This window comes from Trachypithecus francoisi, unplaced genomic scaffold (genome assembly GCF_009764315.1).
Source record: "Trachypithecus francoisi isolate TF-2019V2 unplaced genomic scaffold, Tfra_2.0 Lachesis_group11, whole genome shotgun sequence".
NCBI lineage: Eukaryota > Metazoa > Chordata > Mammalia > Primates > Cercopithecidae > Trachypithecus > Trachypithecus francoisi.
Window position 1 is genome coordinate 128,442,085 of NW_022681456.1, and position 24,977 is coordinate 128,467,061.

Genomic DNA, 24,977 nt, shown 5'->3' on the forward strand with positions numbered 1-24,977 from the left:
GCTCTTCAGCAGTGAACATCTAACTGGGACAGCTTAACTGTGGACTTGCTTTAGGTCAGGTGGACGGTGGCTTTGACCTCAGAGGTATACTCTTCTAATGGGATCCTCTGTGACTGACAGAGCCTCAATCGGTGAATCAGGAAGGGAACCAACAAATATTCATTTAATTGCTAGCATCCATAGAACATTTTTTTCATGCAGGAAAGGTACATGTGGCCAATGATAGTTCACTGAACAAACAGTTTTAAGTCACTAGCAGGCACCAGCTATGGCGGTAGATGCTGGGGTTCTGTGGTGAAGAGCATACACAGTGTCTACTCTCACAAAGTTGATGGTTGACTTCTAGATGAGGAAATAGGGAAGTAAAGCACAGGGTGATACGTGCTGAGATAGCAGGCATTGGTGCGATCGGATAACATAGGAGGAGACTTGGATCTGAAGGTGGTGGCAGGAAAGCCTTCTTGGAAGAAGTGACATCCACACTGAGACCTGAAGACAAAGTAGGAGCAACGAGTTGAGGAGGGGAGGTAGGCAGCTGAGTGTGGCTGGAGCAGAGGGAAGGGCTTGTAAGAAATGAGGATGGAAGAGGACTCAGGCGCATGGTTACACAGGGGCTCCTGAGCCTGGGTGAGGAGTGGGTCATGATCCTAAGAATAATGGAAAAGCCACTGATGTTTAAGGAAGGGAGAAGCATTATCAGGTTTCTCTTCTAGAATGCGCACTCACGCTGCTGTGAGAGGAGAACCAAGCAAGTAAAAGGAGGGTGCGCAGAGAACATCTAGATCACTGCACAGATCCAGCTCAGAGGTGAAGAGACATGAACAGGGATGGCCACAATGGGCCTGGAATGGGGAGGACAGATTCAGGACAAAGAGGGGAAACATTTCAGATGTAGAATTTCCAGGTCTTGTTGTGGAGAAAGGAGACAGCAGAGTCCAGGCTTGTGATTTTGGTGACTTATTACTAAGAAAAGTGAGAACGGCAGGAGCTGGGAAGAGGGCAGGACTCTGGAGGCAACCCAGTGAACCTGAGGTGCCTATGACATTTCAATGACGATGTCCTGCAGGCAGGCGGATATGCCACGCCAATCTCAGAAGAGAGATGTGGGCTGCAGTCTGAGGATGGGAACGGGTCGTGATGCTGAGAGAGTGGATGGAGTCACCTGGAGACAGCGTGCAGAGAAGGCAACCACAACCCTGCCCGGAACAAGCCCACAGCACCACAAGTTACAGAATCAACGAAGCATATCAGCTGCAAAGTCAAGGCTGCATAACGTCTCTGACCCTAAAACTCAGATCTATCTTTACAAGACTCTCCCTCGACTATTCCCACGCCCGGGAAACACTCTCCCGCGTTGACATGTCAGACCCTGCGTGTAGCTCAGAAGCTCCAGGCCAGTAATTAAATTTGTACCTCATATCTCACATATTATGAACTACAAATCACACAGGACATGTATGTTTGTGGATGAGCGTGTTCTCCTGCATGACGGACCTACTGACTCAGAAGCATGTACACATCCTCACGTAGAAACATCCCGACACCCTGCAGTCTGTCTGGAATAGGTCATTTGTATCTGCTTTCAGCGAACATCAGAATTGACTATTCCCATTTTGAACTATACATTTTCTCCTAAAAGTAAACAATTGGGCAGAAAAAAAAATCTTAAAAGTTGTAACAGTAGGAAAAAGAAGAAAACATCTGCCAGCTTTATGTTGTATCCCATTATCAAATTTAATCCTCATGGCCAGCCTATGAAATGGGTTTTATAATCCCACAGGGATGAAAGTGAGATCCCAAATTGGATCTGACTACCAAACTCCCCCCTGCACCATTCTGGGTCAACAACTTTAATTTGGGATAAAAAGGGGAAAGAATACAAAAATTAGCAGGGTGTGGTGGCGGGCGCCTGTAATCCCAGCTACTCAGCAGGCTGAGGCAGGCGAATCACAGGAACCCGGGAGGCGGAGGTTGCAGTGATCCGAGATCGCACCGCTGCACTCCAGCCTGGGCCACAGGGCAAGACTCTATCTCAAAAAAACAAAAACAAAAAAAGGCCGGGCATGGTGGCTCGCCCATGTAATCCCAGCACTTTGGGAGGCCGAGGCAGGCGGATCACGAGGTCAGGAGATCGAGACCGTCCTGGCTCACACGGTGAAACCCCGTCTCTACTGAAAATACAAAAAATCAGCCGCTCGTAGTGGTGGGCGCCTGTAGTCCCAGCTACTCGGGAGGCTGAGGCAGGAGAATGGCGAGAAACAGGGAGGCGGAGCTTGCAGTGAGCCGAGATCGCGCCCCTGCACTCCAGCCCGGGAGACAGAGCGAGACTCATCTCAAAAAAAATAATAATAATAAAAAAACAAAAGGAGAAGAAAAAGAATTCTAACAAAAGAAATAGCATGTGCTATATACAGTTTTATTTTCCTGACTCATTCAATAAAAGTAGTCATCAATTTTCTACTACGTACCTGTGGGCAAAAACTGAACTAATGCATGTTAATAGAGAACATGTCTTAATTAGGGCCCTATCTACACTTCTGATGGGCTATAATCATTTGTGGAATTCTTTCACTGAGCCTCCCCAGAGAATTACTGTCATAACTGCTTGTCAGAGAGAGATGAAATCCTTGAATTTAATGTGACTGTGGGAATTATAGTCTTTCATTTTCTGGGAGACCCAGGCTTGAAAGGCCACCACTTTACTTTAGCTAACAAGAGATGGTCTTTCACAATAGAGTGACAAATGGGGCCCTAATTGAGGAATTTGTTAACAGCCTTCCCTTTATAGTGGCATTAGCCCAATTTGGCCTTAGCTGTGCCACTCACACAGCTTATATTCTGTGGGATTTAGTGCCAAGAAGACAGGGAATTTAACTCAATAATTAAACCTCCAATTTGTCATGTCAGCCTCGGCATCTCTCCTATCTCCTATCCATGCCTCAGTTTCTCTCAGTAGGAACACAGGGGAAAGTCACCAACCAGTCCAGTAATCAACATGTAGGAATTGAGCAAGGCTTGAGTGGGGCGTCAAGCCCGAGAGAAGCCTGAGATAGCATTGTCTACCCCCAGGGAGCCTCCCGTAGGGCACGACCACTTCTCTTCCATACCCCGATTCCCTCACACCTGTAGGAACTCCATCAGGCTTCATTTTCATCTGATAGGTGTGGACGAACACCTGAGTTCTACATCCCAAAGCTGAGAGTGAGCCTGGAGAGTGGCAGGCAGCTTGTGGGTCACAGAGGTTCCCTGTTCTTCCTATAACTGGGGCCCTTCACATGGCACAGTGGACCTCTGGGCAGGGAAGCTAAAGAACCCTGCCTTCAGCTGCTTTCTTGACTCCACCTGGCTGACCCGAGACTGAATTCCCTGAATCAAAGGTGCCTTCCCTCAACGGCTCTGCTCCCGCCCGTCCCAGTGCTGCTTCCACAATGTCACCAAAAAAGCCCTGTACTTATCTGTTCTCCTTTCATCCACTATTGGGTAAGCCCAGATTACTGAAAAAGCTAATCTTTCTTGAGTATTTACCATGTGCTAGACATGTGCTTTATGTGAAATAACCCACTTAGTCCCTGTGATAACCCTATGGGATAATGCACTATTGCCCATACGTAGCGTAAAGGATGAGTCCCACACACAGTTAACTGCAGTAAGTGGTGCAAACTGGGAAGCAGCAGAGTTGAGCTTGAACCCAACTAGTAACCCCGCACTAACCCCAGAGCCTACACAATTAACCCCCACACAAAACTGCTGCAGGCTGAGAAGTCGGTGGCTTACATGGCTTATTCATTGTCCTTCCTACCCTCCAGAATAGCCCTTCAAATACACTGCTGATCAGTGCCCAAGTCTGCCACTAAAGTAATTCCTCTGACAACTACAAAGCAAAACTGCTGGGAGGATGAGGGGATCTAACCCAGGGAGCCTATTACAGGGCCACAAGCTCCCGTCAGTTATAGGCTCATTTCCACACCTGGAAGTGTATCTTCCAAATCTCCAGGTGGGTAGGAACTGGTGTGGAGCAAAGGTTAGGACAAGCTTGGGGTTGGGAGTGTGGACAAGAGAGAGGAAGGGGGCCATGTCAACAGCAGAGAGCATTCCAGCTCTGCTACTTACTGGCTCCATAATGTTGATCAGGATAATTAAACTCTGAAAATTTCAGTTTCCTTAATTGCAAAACAGAATTAATAAGAGTTGCTTTGCAATGTTGTTGAGTAAATTAAATAAGGCAATGTTTACAAAGTTTACACGCCACCCAACACGTAATATGTATGTTAAAGTGGTAACTCTTGCTATAGTGATTGCTACTGCCCAAGGAAAAAGCCATGATAAAGACCCTGGGAAGCCAGTGGGTGCAGTGTGCAGTTACATGAGAAGCAGGAAAGGGATAAGGGAGAGAGACCACTTTCTCGGACTTTGCAACTCTTCTGAGGCCATTCATCAGCCATTTGCTATATGGCGGGCACTGTGCTGGGTAACGTCATGGGTTGAATTGTGTCATCCAAAAAGACGCGTTGAAGTCCGAAACCCCCAGTACCCGTGGACTGTGAGCTCATTTTAAAATAGGGTCTTTGCAGATGTTATCAAGATGAAGTCATATTGGATTAGAGTGGCCCCTAATCCAACAAGACTGTTGTCCTTATAAGAAGACGTATAGACACACGCAGGAAAGAGTACCCTTTGAAGACGAAGGCAGAGACCAGATGATATGTTTACAGCTAAGGAATGCTGAGCATCGTTGGCCACCACGGGAAGCCAGAAGAAAGGCAAGGAACAGATTCTCCATGAGGACTTTGAGAGGAACCAACGCTGCTGGCATCTGAATTTCAGACTTCTGGCTTCCAGAACTGTGGAAGAAGACATTTCTCTTGTGTTAAAGCCACCCAGTTTGTGGTACTTTATTACAGCAGCCCTAGGAGGGTAATACAGGTGATGAAACTACAAAGATAAATTTTAAGAAACAAAGTTCCTGTCCTGGAGCCTTCAGTATTCATTTTATCCCAGTAAAGTAGCTGGATGAGAGTCCAGATCTAAGACTGATGGCCTAGGGTCAAACTTCCAAAGAGCTATACTTTGTTAGACAAGTACATTGTCTACTGGGTCCAGCTAGGAACCCAGGCCTAGGGATAGTTTAGATGCACAGGGAGAGTGAGGTGACGGCTGTCCCTGCCACAATTATGTCAGGCCCCTGTCACCCACACGGCATAGTATTGGAGACTGTGAAAGTGAGGATGGCAAGATGGCGGTGGAAGCAAGAAAAGAAGTCCTGGAAAAAGGAAAGCGGGGCTGGTGTCTCTTCCTAGGTTTCTTCCAAATTCACCACTCCACATTCTTCCTCCTGTTAATTTCTCCACCCTTTCTCTTCGCATTTTAAGTTTCTACTCTGGTTCTTCTCATGCCTTCACAGCCTAGCGGACGAGAAAAAGCATTTTGGCGATTAGAAAACCAGACTTTGAGCTCCAGCCTCATCATTTACCAGCTGTGGGATTTTCAGCAAATAACAGTAACTCTCCGTGCTTCAGTTTATTAATCCAACAATGGGGATATATGTAATTCACAGCATTACACACAATGCAATGTGATAAGCGAGCATTCTAAGTTCTACAAGAAGGAGAGAGCTCTCACTATGCATGATTCCTAGACCTTATGGAGAGAAACACTGATCTTAGACAGTACAGATCAGGATATACCAGAAAATTGGCACAAAAAATAAAAACAATAGATGAGATGCTATGTTTAAAGGAGGTATAAAGAGCATAGACCCAGGAGTCCACAGGGTCTCGACCCCAACACGGAAGAGCTCTGTGATATTGGACAAGTAGTTCCTATCTCCTGATTTAAATGATTTGAGTTTCCACCCAGCTTTAAGATTCTATGACTTTATGAAAATATGCACATCAAGCTGTTTGCTCAATATAAAATTACACTTTAAAAAGAGATCTTTACTTATGGGCCACTCATTACAAATATGGGAAAAACTGTGATGCTTGAGGGAATTCTTATAACAAGTGAAGTAAGAAAAGACATTTGATGTGTGAAATATCCAGTGGCTATTTTGGCTGGATAATACTGGAGAGGCAAATCTCAAGCAGTCCTCTCTTAGTTATTCCTATTAGAAGTCTAATATCAGAATATCAGAAAAAGGGATTGGAATCAATTGGAACAAAACCTAGTAAAAAGGGTGGGACAACCCCAAACGGAAAGGTAACCAGCCAGTTTTCATCTCTTTTCAGAATAACATAAACGAAGGTGACTCAGATTGCAATTGAAGAGTTTGAGCTCAGGCTTCAGGGAGAACTTCCCACTACTGAGACACTCGAGGAGTTTGGGGGAAATTCCCTTCTCTGAAGCTTTTTAACAAGAGACCGAGTGGCCAACAATGCATCTTGAGTTTGGTTCTCAGAGACGGAGGCATGGACAGAATGACCTTTCAGAGGTCCCTTCTAGCCTGTGCTCACTCTATCTTGTGACTAAGCCAGTTCACAACAGCACCACCTGCTTGCTTCTCACACACAGGCTGCTTTCAATTACCTTGGCTGTTCACGTATTTTCGGGCTGCCCGTTTTCCCCCTGCTGGCAGAGTAGACTCCAAGGTGTAAGGACTGTTTTTACAGATTTTTGCATGTTCCACACTGGTATGTGATAATCACTTCACATTGCAGTTAGCAAGAAGGAAATGAAAACCACTCCTGAATTGGAGACAGGAGTGCTGTGTTTCACCGTCTTTGACAGCCAAAAGCCAATTTAGGACTCTCCGAAAAGCCAAATTCGCCAGGCAAAAAAAGTGGGTATCTTCTTAATTCTCCTGAGCTCACTTAAGGACTGAAATTGGTGTTTGCAGAGGGAGGAAGAAGTGACACGGACTAGGGCTTTATGGATCATTTCAGCTACAGAAATGAGAAAGTGGGAGAATACTTTCAGTTTGCACTGTTTTGGCAAGACTCCTAAAAGCTAACAGGATAATAATCATAAACGCTTATTGAGAACTCACCATGTATAAGGCAATGTTCTAATTCCTTCGCATGAATTAACCCTTTTCATCATCACAACAATCTTAAAAGGCCCAGAGACGATAAGCAACTTGCTCAATGTAGCAACACATCTGCTAGGTCCAGAGCTGGATAGAAAACCAGGAAGTCTGTCTCCATAGTCTACTAGTTAGTGTACACACTCTGCAGAAACAGACAGAGATGAAGACCATCCTCAAAGAACTGGGCCTGGTTCTTCCTCTTCCTCAATTCCCTGACCCCTGTAATAATGAGACCACATTCTTCAGCTGAAAGCAACTTCCTGAGGAGAAATATCTATTAGCCAAAACCACCAAGATACACCATGCCAGAAGTCAGCTCAGTTATCCCCATAACTCACTGCAACCCCTAATCTCATTGTCACACTGTAGGATTTTTTCCAACCTGTAATTGTTCCCTCTCCCTGGGCCAGCAAGTCAACAGAACATTTAAAAAAAAAAAAACAGTCTCCAAAGTGACTCTTTGCTAAAACTGTTACCTGACTCCTGGGGGCTCTCCTTTGAGGTGATAAAACCCTAATCAGGGAGTCATCACTATAAATAATGCATCATGCATCAGACTTTCACCAAGAATCAGTAAAGCAAGCAGTAGCTCAGGAGGGTCCATTATCCCCCATGGTTCATAATTAGGAATTGTGATTAATCCATTTATCTGCTATTCAAATGACTACTCCATAATAAGAGTCAATCATTACTGAATATTGAATAGGTACAGGAAGAACCAAAATGTACCCGTGATTTGACTGGCTTCAGCACCTTGATTCCTAGAATATTTACCCATTTTGAGTTTCAAAGGTCCACAGCAACATAAGTACAGGAGACAGGTGGGGTGGTGGGAGATAGGAATCCCAATTTCCAGAAAGCCATGAGTGACTAAAGCCCAGAAGCCTCAAGAGTTTGTTTACAATCACAAACATCAATTCAGTCAACATTTATTAACATTTATTACTTATTGTGTGTGAGGCCCAGTACTAAGAACAGGATATTCAAAAAAAAAAAGTGCATTATCTAATAGACATATAAATAGACACACAAAAAGCCAATTATCTTGCAATAGGAAAAGTGAGAGACAGGGGTTAGGAACACATAACAAAGAGTCATCACCCTCCCTGGGGAGAGAGGATAAATGGCAGATCTGGGAAGCCTGCCCAGAGGAGGTAACATTTGAGCCGGGTCTTGCAGGTTGAAAAAGATTGTTTTCCAGAGAGAAGGGGGAAAGAGTGGCACAGGCAGAGGGAAGAGTATGCACAAAAGCATTCAGGTACCAGTCAGAGGTCTTTTCCGAGATTTGCATGATGCAGGTATTAATGGGCTATGCCCACCATGCTAAGGAAACTGGGCTTTATTCAGTGTCCTGTAGGCAACAGGACAACTTCCTAAGCTTTTAAAGAGCTGCCTGATCATGAGCAGATTTGTGCTTCCAAAAGCTGATCCAGTACAGTAGGACTATGAGGGTGGATTTGAGAAGAGGACCAGCAGTTCAGAGGCAAGTGCCTTAGTGAGGGCAGAGGTGAGATGACCTGTCTTGGGCACTGACAATGGGCTGAAGAGGAGAGTGGGACTGGAGGCTTTGCAAATATTCCAGAAGGCCACAGAGGAGGTTTCTGATGACACCTAGGGAACAGGGGAGAAGGAGAAGAGGCTGGCAGGAGAATGGTGAGTCCCTTAGCTGAGGAAGAGAAGCATAGCTGAGTGATCAGGAGAAAGCATACATGGAACTAACACTACTGCGTGTTTGTCATGTGCCGGGGGCTGTCCTGGCATTTCCTTACACCCATACCTGCCCTATTCCATGAGAAGAATCAGCTCAAGTTAACAGAGAAGGGAACTGAGGTCAGAGTGATTGAAGAGTGCCTCCGGGGCCACCCATTGCCAATAGTGCCCAGCAAGCGTGTGATGTTGATGCTCTCATGCCCTAGCTGGCTACTTCACTTTGTGGAGGGAGGCTCTGGTCACAATGTAAGTAGTTTTATTCTTCACTTGCTCCCTTCCTGCCCAATGGTTGGAGCATCTCTCTGTATCTTTACCTTGTGAACGAATACCTCCTCCCATCCTTGCCCACCCCCATCACTGCATCTCTCCCTTCCAAAGTATTCCTCTCCGCCCACTCCTCATCTACTCCCATTCACACATGGCATCTTGTTAGAAATAGCAAGGGTAGGGCAAACAGCAATGTATCAGAAGTGGGGGCAATCTGTGTTTCAGGGCTGACTTAACCCACCAGATGACTTTCAGCTACTGCTTGACCTCAGCCTCGGTGTCCTCAACTATAAAATGGGGATAAGAAATGAATACTCCAGGATTGTTGTGAGGATGGAATGAGATAAACAACAAAAAGGAAAAGGTGGCTACAGGATTATCCATCACAGTTGTCCATGAGAGTGTGAGCCCCCTGAGAGCAGGGACCAGGTGGTCCTCATGTTTGGAACTTGGGTACCTAGCTTTCCTGGTACAGAGCCGGTGCTTGATAAAGAGATGTGGAATTCAGAACTAGGACCACTACCACGCTCCCCACCACCCACTGACACACATGGAGGCGTGCTCCTGCCGCTCTCATCCACCATAAATGCAGGCAAGCCCACAACACCCTACTTTTGGAAGTGCTGCTCTAGTCCTGGCTTATTCCAAAAACAGCCAGTTCCTGGAGGGAAACCAAGTGATTGTCACGCTGCCTGGATGCCTCCGCTAGGCACGTTTGACCAAGTCTGGGTTCTACCCCTTCTGCAGGGAAGTTGCTAAGAACTGATCCGCCAACCTGGCTCACACCCCTCCAAGGAGCCCCAGCTGGGTCCGTCCCTCCCCGCACTGCCTTGGTGGCCTGCACGCGACGTGGTTTTTTGTTTGTTTGTTTTGTTGTTGTTCGCAGGAGCCCGTCCGCCCCTACTGCTGTTTTCATTGATGCCTTGAGCAGAGCTGGCATGTGCAACTGCTGAGAAGGGGGAGCGCGGAGCGACGGGGGAAGCAAGTAAAAATAGCCTGGCGCGCGGTGCTCTGCCTGCTCCGGACGCCTTTAACCCTCGCCGAGGTTGGGAGAGCGCGGCAGCCGCCGCTGCACACTGCGGAACCTGGCAGGGGTCTGCACCCAGACCCCAAGCGGCAGCGGGGGTACGAGGCCAAGGGGCCAGCAAAAACTTTTTTTAGAAAAATGAGCCGGGCGTGGGGTGAGGTGGAAATGCAGGGAGGAAGCGCCTTCTCGCTTCCAGGGCTCCAGCCACCTGGCAGAGACCGCTACGTGCCCGCTCGCTCCACACTTCACAGAAGCGCGGCCTTGAAACCCTGGGCTATTTTTAGAAACCCTTTCGGCAGGTGGGCGATCAGAGCGCGGAGGGTGAGGGGACTGGTAAGGATGGCTTTCTTCTGGGAGTCTAGCCTCCTCGCACTGCACATCATGCCGAATGTCTGCTCTCAGGTGGGGGCTGGGGAAGAGGAAGTGGTGAGGGGACGGCAGGCTTGCAGGCTTTGCCCTAACTCAAGGAGACAGCACTCGCTACTGAATGCCCCACCGCTTTCAAGTCCCGGAGCGTGTTTGTTTTGAAATCGACAATTGCCAGATGCATGCTGCTTCTAGTCTCTCAGAGAATGGGGATTCATAAAGCTTTGCTGCCTACGCGGTGGGGTAGGGGTTTTAGCAGCAGAGTTAAGACCTCAAGGGAAGAAGACCAGGAAGGGTCTCTCTACCTTTTTGCATTCCGGCAAGACAGAGGGACAGTCCCCGCGCCCCACCCCCATCCCCGCCCCCCGCTGCATATGGGTAACCATATGTGAAATGTGCGGCAGCCCCACCAGACACCCAGCTATTAATAGAGCCCGGGAGTTTGCTCTCTGTGTCTTTTTCCTGCCACTGAGTAAGGGATGATCTTCACACACATGCCCCACTCCGCCCCCACCTCGGCGCACCGTTTCTCCAGGAAGGTAAGGGGCCTGCCCACGCTGATCCCCTTCGTGACTACAGGTGCCCAGAGCCTACGGAATAGTCCGGTTGTTGTAATGACAGCGGGGTCAGGGCGAGGCGAGGGATCACAGCCTAGAGTCTTGGGACACAAAGCCCAGCAGGGCTCTCTGCGGCTCAGGGCCAGCTGGAGAGTAGAGAAAAAGGCCGCCGAAGGCGGGGGCCAAGAACGCAATTTGCGGAGCTACAGCGACCTCCTCAAAAGCCCTTGCGGGACGAGCGGCTGCAGACCCGTTTCTCACCGCAGCGGGCGGCGCGCAGCCCCCACAGTCCGCGCAGGCTCGGCTGAGGCAGGGGCGGACGCTGTCCCTGGTGCTGAAGGTGGCCGCGGCCCTTGTGCCCTGCCGGGTTAAGCGCCCCACAGGCGGCTCTGACATCTGACGATTGCAGACATCTCTCTGGCCCAGATCTGGGCCGGAGGGTCTGTAGGAGGTGCTCAAGCTCTCCCGCCGGCTCGGCCCCCGCGGCCGGGAGCTCTCCGCGCTGCTGCGGGGACGGAGAGCTCGGGGACCGACTCGAGCTTGAAGGGTAAAGCTGAGGCAGCGGCAGGAGATGGTCAAGACACTGCAGGGAGCAGACCTGGCCCCAGGATTACCCACCCCAGCTCTGCACAAAGCCGGGACCCGGGAGCCCTCACGGAGCCCAAAGGAGAGGGCAGGGGAGCGCGGCTGCCCAGGGTTTGGGACTTGGGGGCAGGAGAAGGGAGCAGCGGGTGGCAGGAGAGGGTGATGGGGTGAGAGTGACTGTTTTGCATTTTCAAGAGGGAGGGGACCTGAGACATGAACTTCCCCCCCACCCCCCACCAACACACACACACACACACACACACACACACACACACACATACACCACACACACACACACGGAGGCCGGCAGAAGCAAGCGGGATGAAGCTGGGGAAAGTTTGGCACTCGGTGCTGAGCGGCGGCGGCGGCGGCGCGGTGGTCCGGGTGGGCGGCGGGGTCTCCGAGAGCCCCTGCTCGCTCGCCTCCTTACCTCGGTGTTCTCGGCCGCGTTCTCCGCCATTTTCCTCCTTAGGAGCAGGCAGCGGGAGGAGTGTTTCATGCCCATAAGAGCCAGCAAGGATTTGGTGATACAGAGATAGTAGAGAAAGAGAGAGAGCTGGTGTAGCTTTAAAAGAGAGAGCGAGAGAATGGGAGAGAAGAATCCAACCCGGCCCCTCTGCTGGAGCGTCAGCCGGCACAGTCAGCCACAGTGGAGTCTGTTCTGCAGTCTCCACTTTCTTTTATTTTCCTCCTTTCTCATCGGCTCCGGATTCCTTCACACAGTTTCAAGTTCTTCTCGTGCCCCCGACCCCCCTCCCCGCCCCTCTCCACCCGCGCTGCGGGCTAAGCGCGAGGGAAGCAGCCCTGAAGGCTCCGCGGCGGCGGCGGCGGTCGCGGATCCTCTCCAGGCTGCTCGCAAAGTCCGGCCGGCCAGAGGCAGCCGCCAACTCCTCTCAACTTCTGCCGATCCGCTGGGCGAAGCAACACGCTTCCTGCGCGTCTCTCCTAGGGGCTGAGCCGGGTGAGTGGGGGCGGGGTAGGAGGTTCGGTGGAGCAGGCGGCGGCTGGGCGCAGACCGAGGGCCCCCAGCGCCCCCGGGCCCGCCCCCTCCCCTAGTCTCCGAGGGTCTTGGCCGCCTCCACTCCCCTGGCGCTGCGCACAACTTGCGCGGAGACCAGGCCCGCGCTGGGGGCCCAGAGAAAGCAGGCGCCGGGCAAGGCTCTTGCAGGTTCTTAGACCCGGTGCGCGTGCTCCCACCTAGGGCGAGCTCCGGGCGAGACCGGGCCACAGTGAACTCGCACCCTCCCCACCCCGTCCCGCCCCAGCTCTCCCGCTCCTCTGCTAGTTCCTGGATCCTTCCTTGGCGAATTATGGTTTGGGGAATGAAAGGGTGGGTGTCTGGATGGGGGAGGGTCCTTAACTCCTTCAACTCTAGGGGTAAGTGTGGTGTCATTCTTTATCCTTCTCTCCCACTCTCTGTACCCAAAGCCCTTGGGACTCCAAGCCCCTTTCAGGCTGAGAGGAAGGGGCAAAGGTGGCGGCCAGAGTGGCTTGGGAAAGAGGATGGGAGAAAGTCAAATGCGAGACTGCAGTGCCCGCCGCCCCCCCAACTCCAGTCTTCCCTGGCAGCCCCCTGCCCACGCATTTCTCTTCTCCCTCCTCACCCTTCCCCCATCATCGCCAGATTTTGAAGTCCCTTTTATGGGAGAGAGGGAGGATGTCACGCACCCATCAGGATTCTCTTGATCCTTTTTTAAGGGAGTTTAGGCGGCAGCAGGGGGTGTGAATTTTTATACAATGCATTCCTGTCTTCACTTTGAGAGCTGTTTTTTCTCTGTCTTACTGGCCATCTGTCGGGCAGTGGGAGATAGAACAAAAGCGGGGGACCCCACTCTGCCTCTCCCTTTGCAACAGGACACTCAGGCTGGCTCCTTAAAGCAGCTGCACTTTTAAGCTTTCAGCCTACAAGTCAGGGACTGAGACCTAAAAGATGCTGCCTGAGCACCCAGCTGTCTTCACGTCATCTCTGTACTTGTTTGGGGGAGGTCCCTCCCAAATGCCCTATTTGCTTTTATCATCACCTTTGATAACTGGGAAGTGTGAGCCTGACTGTCCTCAACTAACCCCAGAGTCCATTGAAGAAAAAGGCTAGAATCTTTCTCAGTACGAAATATGCCTCCATCATCTGGTCCTCGGGGAAAGAGAGGATACATTGCACTAAGTAGAGGTGAGAAGTGAGGGATAGAGGAGAGGATGAAGAATGAGAAGGATGAAAATGTAGCAAGAGGCTTGAGTTAATGAGACTGTGTGTGTGTGTGCATGTGTGTGTGTGAAAATTTGAATAAAAATATGACCTTAACCTCCTTAACCTTTTCCCTTCTCAGAACACAGACCTGGGTTAGAGCTGGGGGTGAGTGAGCAGAGTCCTTGACAACACCCAGTCATTCTTCCCGTTCACATCCTGCCAACGTGCAGAGAGTGGTAGGGAAATAAATGATGTGAATCTGGAGGATGACTTTTCCCCTGTTGAATTCCTTTTTCTCTAGGCATATTCTCAGAGACAAAAGATCTTCAGAGACATCTAATCCCCTACCAAAAGTGTCTCACTGTTTGTGCAATCAAAGGAAATCAGAAAAGAAACGATTCTCACCGCTCTGTGGTCCAATCCTCTCATTTTACAAATAAGGACCCCAAGACTGGAGAAAGGAGGACATTTGCCCATGGTCCATCAGCAAGCCGAGGACCCAGCTCCCCAGCTTCCTGACTTTCAGTCCGACACTCTGCCCCCACCCGGCACTGCTTCTGCTTGTGCATCCCTTCTGTGACTAACCAGGGAGGAGGGGAGCTGAAACAAGCTCCCACCGAAATAGGCTGCTGCCTGTGCGTGATTATGTTGCTATGAGAACCTCAGTGGGTGTGTTTCCTCCTTTCGCTGTTGAAATCTTTTGCTTTGCTTGGCTTCTCCCCAAGCACAGACACGTCTCCCTTTGGAATGGGGAGTGGAGAGGCTGAGATGAAGAGCTATATTCTCATGGCAAGAGTTTTCTATCCCAACCCATCCAACCCAGAGCCAGCCTGGGGCTGGGAGTGAGGAGCCTATGCCACTAGGGTGGTTCTATAAAGGCTGGAGTCCAGGAAGGAACTGTTTTGAAAGTGAATACTCTAGTCCCCTGGTGAGCTGTCTTAGAACAAAGAGGTGCTGTTCCTGCTACGTAATCACCTAAGAACAAATTCACAGGCAAGCTAATTATCACTTTAAGAGACTAAGTTTGGGGTGATTTGTTATACACCAAGAGATGACCTGAACATTCACTTCTTATGATGGTGAAAAGTGCCTAGCACAGAGTAGGTACTTTGTAGAACTCTTTTCTCAGCATCCCCACCATTCATGTGAATTCAGTCTTTCTCCATCTCTTCTGCAAAAATACATTAGCATAGTCTTTTACCAGGTTCATTAGTTTAGTCATGCCACAAACAATTTACTAGGCATCTCTTAAATGCCTAGCTCATTAATAGGCACTAGACTTAACAAGAAGCAACAAAACATATTGAATTGACCATTGATGAGCTCTTAATTTAGTCATGTTGGATGCTTTTAAAGGTACAGATCTTCTGTAGAACTCTTAAGGAGATTTTCATGGGAGGCAAGAAAACACATGGGATGATAAGGGGTTCAGAGAGTTCACTAGCGTATGAGTTAAATGGGTAGTTTGAAACAATAGACCCTACCAGGTAAAGAGGTTCTGAAGACACATTTTATTTACGTAATTTTTCTTATGCGAGATCTTCAACGCAACAAAAATAAAGTGCATAGAACGATGCCTATCTCATGGAAAGTGCACAAATATTATGTCAACATTCGCTAGGCCCTGTCCTAGGCACATGAGTTAAATTTTATATAACACTTACTAAAAACTTACTATATGCCAGAGACTATTCTTGACCTACATGTGTTCTCATGTAGCTGGTTTAGCAGCTCTTTGAAGTAGATATTATTATCCCCATATAACAGATGAGAAAACAAAAACACAAGAAATTGCCCAAGTGGTAGAGGCAAGATTCAAATCTAGGATACTTGATTCCATAGCATAAACCCCAAGAAGCTGACCAGGTTCAGGGAGCAAGACAGTGGTTCTCAACCTTGGCTATACAGTGGAATCATCTGAGAGCTTTAAAAATACCAGTGCTTTGGCTCTACCCCCAGAGAGTATGATTTAGTGAGGTTTGGGCATCAGGATTCTTTAAGTCTCTAATTCTAAGGGACAGTGATGATTGGAGGACAACTGGACAAGAATATCTGCAGACAAAAAGACCTACAGACGAAGAAGATCTCTAAGTTACAGAAGATCCAAAACAAGAACCCCACACTATAAAGAGGTCTATCTCTAACTCAGAGGTTCTTGAGAGCCCTGGACTGGAGGAAAGCTGTGTTGGTGGTTGAGATGAGACTCTTGGGGAGGGTTACAATTAGAAAGGTTATCCAACTTTGTGAGATGCTGCAGAAGAAGTGAGTTTCCTATTACGGGAAAGGCTCAGATTACTTGTGGGCATAGATGATGTAAAGGTCCCACAAACACCAGAACCAGAAGGTTGAGCAAGCCTTCTGAGGTTTCACCTGCCTTGTGCTGGGACTCTGCTATTCTGTCTCCTGTCAACTCTGAGCCCTTGCTGGAAGCCCAGAAGGTGAAGACTGTACCATACTTCATCTCTAGGGGCCAATGAACCCTTCCTTTTGCTGTTGCCCAAAATTAAAGGCCCCTAGAATCAGGAAGCAGCATTCCAACCTGCGGACCATGCTGCCTGGAAAATCTCAGGCTCTAGCTTGTTCCAACAGTGGTTGCTGCTGAAAGGGGGGATGTATTATGTGGTTTTCTCCTCCTCCTCCTCCCAGGGGACCTCACACATGGCCAGGGTTCACATATGGCCACGGCACTGCAATGAATCCATGGCTCCTCAAGAATCAGGCCACCGCCGTGATCCATCACCACCTCATGGCAGCTAACCCAGCAGTGTTCTTAGTGTGTTCCACGCCAGATGGGAGCCATGCCAAGGCTGCAGCAGCCAGCTACCTGGCTGGACCTCCAGGCAGCCCCACACCTGGGCCGTTCTCCTACACAAAAGCCTCTGTGGTCCTATTCCTCCCTAACCCAAGGCCTAATATTCCAAACAACAACTTGCTGAGTGCCACCAGTACCTGCAAAGCAATTCGAGGTGGGATTTTTTTTTTTTTTTTTTTGCCATTAAAACCAGAATGTTATTTCTTCCTTGCTCTGATAATGTCTGATTAAATCAATTCACTGTGGTTTTGTGCTGGATATGATACTATTTGCTTTAACAATATCTGGGAAGCATTTTCTTAGTATAATACTTCTGCATTTATAGCTCAATCCTTGCTGTTTTATTCTAAAAAGTTGAACACTCTTGTTACCTACCTTTCTCTAAGGATGAGAAAGACCCAACAGAATTAGCTTTTTCTACTGAGTGGAGGTTGTATACTCCACCCCTTTCCTCCTTTTTAAATCTTTCATGAAGGCTCACCTTTTTATGGGAAATCTCTCCAGAATCCCTGAAAGCCACTGGAAGCCATTCAATTTATCCAGTGCAATAACCTAATACATATTTTTTTCTATTAACCTTATGTGACTGTGGGCCAAGCATGTGCTAAGTATTCTGTACTAAAAGGTGAAGAGACCTATCTCTGCATTGGTGACCCTTATCTTCCAGGCAGAGTTGGTTAAATGACTAACTCTAATATACTAAGTGTTATAATAGATTTAGGTACTACTGGGGGTCTTATGCATTGGTTCTCATAGGTTAAATATAGCTATAATCAATGGCTTATAGTCAGGTAGGTCCTGTAAGCAGTATCTATTGATATGGACAGGGAGACCCTGGAGGCTATAGGGCCTCAACCAGAAGCCTGGTAGATTCCAAGTGTGGCTAGAGACACATTCTTTTTATCAAGATACCAAAGTTCTTGTATGTCTTGGAAACTTTCACAGATGAGAGGTTTTACAGCCTTGACTCTCCAAATGCACCGTTTACCAATATCACTTGTGGCATAACACATTGTGATCTGCCTTAGGATAGGGCTGATCTCTGGTGCGTCAGGGCAACCCAACCTGAAAATGCACAATGAGTGGAGGTGGTAAAACAAAGCTGTGATTGAGTCCCCCTTTTCCTTTCTGGACCATGTAACCATTCTGATCCCTTTCTTCTCAGGGGATTTTATTTTAATTTAAACTTTGTTAGATTTTTCTTTCATTTAAAACTTCACCCTCTTAAGGTAATATTAACATTTTACTGTGTACTCTTCTCTATTTTTTGCTCATGAAAATATATATAAGACCTAAGTTATATATATATATATGTGTGTGTGTGTGGTGTGTGTGCTGTTGGGGTATGCTGTATATAAATGGAATCATGTTATATACATTACTCAGAAACTTGCTTTCTTCATTAAACACTGTATAATGGGCCTCTTTCCAGGTTACTACATGTAGATCCAAGTTATTTTTAAAAGCGTATAACATCTCACTGTATGGATAAACCATACTTTTCAAACAATTCACCTATTGATGAATTTTCAAATTCTAAGCAATATTTTAATAAATGATTTTTAAATATATCCTTATGAACAGAAGCTTTTATTTTCATATAATAGTTTCCCCCAAAGTGATATTACTTTAATATCCATTGCCAGTTCCTCACCAAATTGTAATTTCTAAGACTGTAGCTGGAACCATCGGAAGGGGCAAATCTAATTTTCCTTCCCTTTCCTACCCTACATCAAGTGCAAAAACACCTGCTGCATTCAGTGCCCTGGATTACACACTTGAGAAGGAAGATCCGTGAAATAAAAGACGTAATCCTGTTTTAAGTGCGTTTCTATAGCAAGAGGCTTCCAATGCCTGGGGAAAGGCTAGTGAGAGATGCTGAGACCTGGGGCATTCTCTCCTAGAGGTCTTTACAGAGAACAGATCACTTCCGATTGCTGGGCAACAGAGCATGGATTTAATGCATGAATTTAACGTCAATACATGAATGACGAAGAAGTACTGTGATCTGAAAAACTTAAGATTTTCTTAATTGGCAACAGTTACCTGTCTCTTGGGTAGAACTACCACAAAGGATACTCAGGCCTGAGATGCACCCTCTGTTTCCTTTCCTTCCAGAGGCTGTGCCTGCAGGAGAGCCTGGATTGATAGCAGCCTGCCACCCCTGCCATACCAGTGCCTATTAGAAGCCCACTCCCTCAAAAACCACACTCCGCGCTTCCCAGAAGGCCTTGTTTGACTCTCTTTCAAACCAACATTTTCTGTATTCAGACTTGCCTGTAACAAATGACCTACCCATTGCCCTCAACCCAAGGAAGCCTTGCCATTTAAAACCTCCCAATGGAGCCTATCAAAGGGTGCTTCCAAGTGTGAGGGAGGCTGAGGGAGGAAGTAAGTGAGATGAAGGAGGCATTTAACAGAGCCTAGCAGAAAGAACTTTGTGGTCTTACAGAACAGCAAGTTAACCTCTCCATCTGTGTACAAACAGCTTAACGGTGATCACTGCCTGGCTAAGGGGTTGTGAGGATAAAATGAGCCAATGCAGATGAAGCATCTGGCACAGTTCCTGGGACATAGTGTTGTTAACACAGGTGAGTTTCCTTTTCTTCAGCTCTTCCTAAAAGACCGTATCTAACCACAGGAGACAGAGACACAGAGTAATAAGCAGAAAGAGCATGATGGCAGGGGTCAGCGTGCCTGTGCACTACTAGTCCCAGCTCTGTCATTCAGCAGCCGAGTGGCCTTAGGAAAGTCACTGAACCTTTCCGGGCCTGTTGCCTCCTCTTTAAGGGATTTGCCTGAGACAAACCCTACATCCTCCTTCTGTTTGCTGTGTCATTCATGGTGTGGATTATGATGCTAACCACCTCCAAATGATAGCAAAGACTGGTCAGAGGCGTCTCAAACCAAAATTCAATTCTGATGGCCAAAACAAAGGCTGAAGAGCAGAACGCCCTGTCCCTCCTACTGTAAAACTGGTGGGAAGGGAAGTTAGCCTGACATCAGTTCAGGTGTTTACAAAGGAGGCCTGTAAGTAATGTTAATTACTGTGTCCACTCCAGCACTGGGCTCTAGTTTGGCTTTTCCACAGGTCAAAAGAGGTGCCATTTTTTAAAAGCCCCATTTGACTCCAGCAGCCTCAAAAGTGGTAACCAAGCAGCCATTATAAGTAGGCTTCGCTTGATTTCCTCATCACTTGTCAGGAGGCAGAGCTTGATGGGGACATCAATGAATTTCTCAGCATTACAAGCTACTGGGCTGTAAGTCAGCATAACCCCATAGCTCTCAACGATCCATGTCAATACATGAATTGCACAAATCAGCAGATTATTGGAAAAAAATTGCTCTTTGACTCATTGTATTATGTATTTTGCATGCAAATAAAATTTCTACCTGTCGATTCTTGACTACAAAATATATTCACATTCACGTGCTGCTCAGACATACACAGTGATGGCGACAGACCATAGTCCCTAAAGCAGGGGGGCCAGGTTGCTGGGGAAGCCAGCCAGAGTCCTCATCTTACCAGGCACAATCTATTCTGTGGCTAACTCACCTACGGAGAAACAAAAATCCATGTTTATCCCAGCGTAGCTCTCAACCTCAAGTCCAAATAAAGTGGGGTTAAGGACCATTCAAGTTATTCCACAGGAAAAAAAAAAAAAACCATAATGGTTAAGTGACATTTTAAAATCACACAGCAGGAGAAGAGTGGTTTCCATTTCTTGGATCTTCCGGGTATCCATTTATTTCCCACACAGCTGTCATTTACAAAGGGAAGGGCTTCCTTCTCCAGGCATGGAAACTCTGCAGGCAAGTCGGAGAGCTGCCTCCTGGGCTCTGGTTCTTTCTGTGTAGGGCCTCACAGAAGGGAGAGGGAGCCTGGTGTCATCAGGAGAGTGACCACAGGCCACCTACCCCCTGCGGACCAGCTGCTGTGCTAAGTATGCTTCCCATGGAGCACACCCACAGATCCCCACACCAGCCCCCAGTGCTAATTACATGGTTACCCCCATTTTGCAGATCAGGGAAGGATGGCTCAGAAAGGTTACTGAACTTGTCCAGGTCACACAGCAAGGTGCGGGTCGGAACCCTGCTTCAAAACCTTGTCTCTTTGACACCATCAATGGCACAGACCTCAGAGCCACGCAGACCTGGCCTTAAATCCAGACTCTGACATTTAGCTAACTCTATCATCTTGGACACGTTGCTCAACCTCTCTGAGCTCCAAAATTCCCATTTGCCAAGAGAGATGGGCCTGGTAAAACCTACTATTCTGGGCTGCTGTAAAGTTCCTAACCCAAAACCAGGCTCATTGTGGACCTCAATAAATGGGAGTGATGACATGTGGTGAGTGGCTGGATGTGACAGGCTCAACCCAGCAAAACTGCATCTGTTGTTCAACTCTCAGGCACACATTCAAGTGTAAAAAGGACACCCCAGCCCCAGAGGCCAGAGTCTCTGTCAACCTGACAATGGCTGTCGTCAAGGCAACTCCACTTAAGTGACATCTGTCAACCTGTGCTCTTGCTGTAGCTCTTTCTGTCACATCCACTTAGTAACTTCTCAAAGTGGTGTCACTCCAGCTTGCATACCATATTTGCAGGTGTTGAAGACATAGCTTTTTATTTTTTAACTTCTAGAACACTGAGCTTACCTATAGACTAGATATGCTATGCAACGACATCAGGACTTAGTTAATGCATCCTGAGCAAATGTGGGCTTAATCACAGGAAGGAAGGAAAGCTCCAGCACCTTGGCAAGTGGCTGGTGGAGGAAGGAGGAGGAGAATGGTATTAGAATGACTTTGCATATATGCCCCAACTCTTTTCCAACCTACAAAGATGGTCTTTTCTTTTCTCCCTTTCGCCTTCTCTTTAAAAACCAATCTATAGTCATCTCCTGCAGGATAGTCCATACTCCACTGGGATTAATTTAAACTGAACATCTGTACCTTTTCCTCCTGGCCTGTAAAACAAGTCCTGGAAGGTTCAAGTCAGAGTTTGTGACTGGAGAGCTCTGAGCAAATCTTGCCCTTTTCCTTCAGCCTCATTTTATCTCAAGTTAGCTAAGACAAAGATTGGGCCTCTCCCTTCCTTCCCCTGATTGGATAACAGAGTCCCTGAAGCCATTCTCATCACTATCCTTTTGCAGACAGAGTTTGGCACAGACTTTCTAGTCCTGTAGAATCATAGCCTAAATTTGGTTGCATTTGAAGGGAAGATCTTGGGCCCATGAGCTTCTGGGCCACTTTTGTCCATCAGCATCTCAGGCGAGCTTCTAAGGATCTAAAAGGAGCTCGAGTATCACCAGGCCATGACAGCTAGTGCCACACCATGTACCAATCGTCCAAAGTTCCTCTTCTGGGCCCCTCTTGAGACACAGAAGCATTTACCACCCTTCTCCCCCCGTAAAGCTCCCCGCCACCAAGGATTTCCTGGAGACTCTGCAGGACCACATCATAGGTTCACGTCTTCTTTACCTCGGGCTGGCCTCAGTCAATATTCCATAACCTCGAGGTTGCTTGCAGAAGCCTTGCTGTTGCCCACATTAACAGTGTCCCTCATGAGGTGGCTGAGGGCGACGCCAGGGCTGCTGTGTCCCAGCACTCCCAGAGCTGGATGTTGTGCAGAATCAGATGAGCCCCAACCTCCACTCCTTGTGTTCAGCGTTCCAAGGCTTCTAGAGAAACAGCTTTTCAGTTTCTGGCCCTAACTCTTCCATTCCTCTGTAAGGGCACAAAAGCCAGTGTCAGGGTGGAGTGCAGATGACATCCTCTCCCCTCTGCTGTCTAGGTCTTTTGCCCCATCTTCCACTCACAGGATAATAAGACAGACTTCTCCCCACTTGAGTCATAGACAAAAGTGCCCATAAAGGTTGATCCATCTAAGTGAAGCCTTGGGGGAGGAGAGAGGGCACCTGTTACAGAGAAAGCACTGGGCTGGCTGCTCTTGGATAGTATGTGGAGTGGGCAGCCCTGCCTCTCCCTCTGGGTTTCCTTGGGAAGAGGATTTTCCAGCCACGTGCCTGGGTCATGGTCTGTCTTCTGTATTTGGCCAGGCAGGTAGTAGCATTTATCAAACATCTACGAAAGAGCAGACCCACCTTCACATCAGTCTCACATGCATCCTCCCCATGTGAGCTCTCTGTCCCAGCCCCCGCTCTAGACCGCCACCACCACTTGTGGGTATCAACTCTCGAAGGAACAGCCCTTCCCATTTATTAACTATCAACACTTAGCTTTCCCAGAGGGATTTCTGTTTCCAAAGGAGATTCTGGAAGAAAGGCTCCTAAGCTCAAGTTACTAGAGAATCAATTTCTAATGGTGGAAGGTCAAGCACCAGTTACAGGCTGGTGTGAGCATGATTTTTGGGGGTGGAATTTCACCCTGCACTCTTTAAAATCATGTTACACTAGTGTTTAATTCTGCCTGCCAGTAAGCTATGCCGTGTACTGTAGGCATCGGAGAAAGCATGAAGCTATAGGAAAGGGGGGGTGGGAAAGCACTGAACTAAAGTCAAGAGAATCAAATTCTAGTCCCAGCTCTGCCACAAGTTACTGGAGACCTCAGGGAAAGTGGGTGTCAAGAAAAAGATCCCTGAGAAATGGGGGTGGGGAGTGGTTAAGGTACGCTTCTGCCCTTAAAGTCCCTCATATTCCTGGTTTTCATTTCTTCCTCTATAATGTGAGAAGTTTGGACAAGTGGAATTTGTCACGTTCAGCTCTTCCATTCTAAGAGTGTGAACCCTGTGACTGGCATTCAGAGTACAGATACTGCACCCAGTTCTCGAAACAAGCAAGAGGGAAGAAGGAAGAAACGTTGGGAAAGCGTCTGCTCTGGGGCTCAGGCACTTGGGCCTCGAAAATAACCAGCCCTACCTATCTTCCAGGTTGTTTTTCTTTAAACACAAATTTTTAAGCTTTAGTATAAACACTGCCTTTACCCCATGAGGAGCTCAAATGCCCATGGTCTTTGAGCAGAAATCATCTGTTTTTTTTTTTTTTTGAGACGGAGTCTGGCTCTGCCGCCCAGGCTGGAGTGCAGTGGCCGGATCTCAGCTCATGCAAGCTCCGCCTCCCGGTTTCACGCCATTCTCCTGCCTCAGCCTCCCGAGTAGCTGGGACTACAGGCGCCCGCCACCTCGCCCGGCTAATTTTTTTGTATTTTTTAGTAGAGACGGGGTTTCACCGTGTTAGCCAGGATGGTCTCGATCTCCTGACCTCGTGATCCGCCCGTCTCGGCCTCCCAAAGTGCTGGGATAGAAATCATCTGTTTTAAAATATAGCATTCAAGTCAGACTTGCAGGGAAGGTCTTTCTAAATAAACATTTAAAAGAAATATGCCCATCAGGATTTGTCTGTTATCCATGTCCATGGAAGAGGCTTGCTGATGAAACGCATCTGTGGACTGCTACTTCTGGGTATCATTTTGCAAGGCGACCCTAAACAACAGCCTGTTCCTCTCCCACCCTCCCCTTCACACCTCTTAGCCTTCTCTACTTCTACCATAGTTTCCTCTCGTTCTGCTCAGCTGGTTTTAAGTGGGTATATAGTGCCTGAGGCATGAAAAAAAAAATCTGAGAGTAGAAACTGACATTAGCATTTTACAAATAAAAATTCTCTACAGCAGGTTCAAGAACCAAGAGGCCTTCTTATTCCCAGGCAAAGATGGCATGAGGCCAAGTGCATTCGGTGCTCTTTATGGCGTGGGAAAGATTCTCAGGCTGGCCCTTTCCGTGAGTCATAGTGGGTCTGCAGAGGAGTGACTTAACCGTTCTTGGTCCACAGCAAGAAATGCAGGAAAGCCTTCCTAAGAGATGCTACAGTAGCCGCTTCTTTAGGGGAGTACTTTTTTTTCTTAAAAAACTGAGATGATGGCTATCTGAGGAAACTGGTTCAAATTCCATCCTCTCCAGAGCCAAGAGACAGGACATAACAGCTTCAAGGACTTCTAGGTTGTACAGCTTATGATGACAATAAAAGGACTAAAAAAAATTAGCCAAGTCCATGGGGCTTTTTTGAACACAATTAGGCACAGTGTCCAGTCTCCTTCCTATCTGGAGAGCCAAGGGGTAATGGCAGAAAAGCCAAGGGACAGATGCCCACCCAGGTGAAGGAAGATCAAGGGGGCTCTGCTCCATAGAGGGCCAAGCCTGAGTGAGAGCTGGGGAGCCATGGGGAGGCATGAACCTGTGCTGGGAACATTAACCCCACTTGGTTTTCTCAAACCCAATTAAGCAGAGGACAGAAATTTGAGGGGGAAAAATTACTTTAATAACCTACAAATTTTTAAAGAGCCCCCAAACTATCCTCTGTGCAGAAGCCTGCCAGGGAATCCAGGCCATTTCCCAGTCAGAGCCTGCTGGATCCTGACTCTGACTCTGGTCACCTGTGAGGCTGCCCCATGGCCTCCTCTCTCGCGCACCTGCTCAGGAGGCTTACCC

At 47.9% G+C, this 24,977-nt stretch overlaps 1 protein-coding gene across 1 annotated transcript in view; it reads right to left on the minus strand.

The window, feature by feature from the left end:
• Positions 1-14,253, minus strand: part of PRMT8 (protein arginine methyltransferase 8) — a 97,964-nt gene extending 83,711 nt beyond the window's left edge. The window contains exon 1 of the mRNA XM_033223187.1: positions 11,967-14,253. Coding sequence (XP_033079078.1) covers positions 11,967-12,041 — 75 coding nt within the window. The 5' untranslated portion in view covers positions 12,042-14,253. The remainder of the gene's footprint in view (positions 1-11,966) is intronic.
• Positions 14,254-24,977: the final 10,724 nt, after the last annotated feature.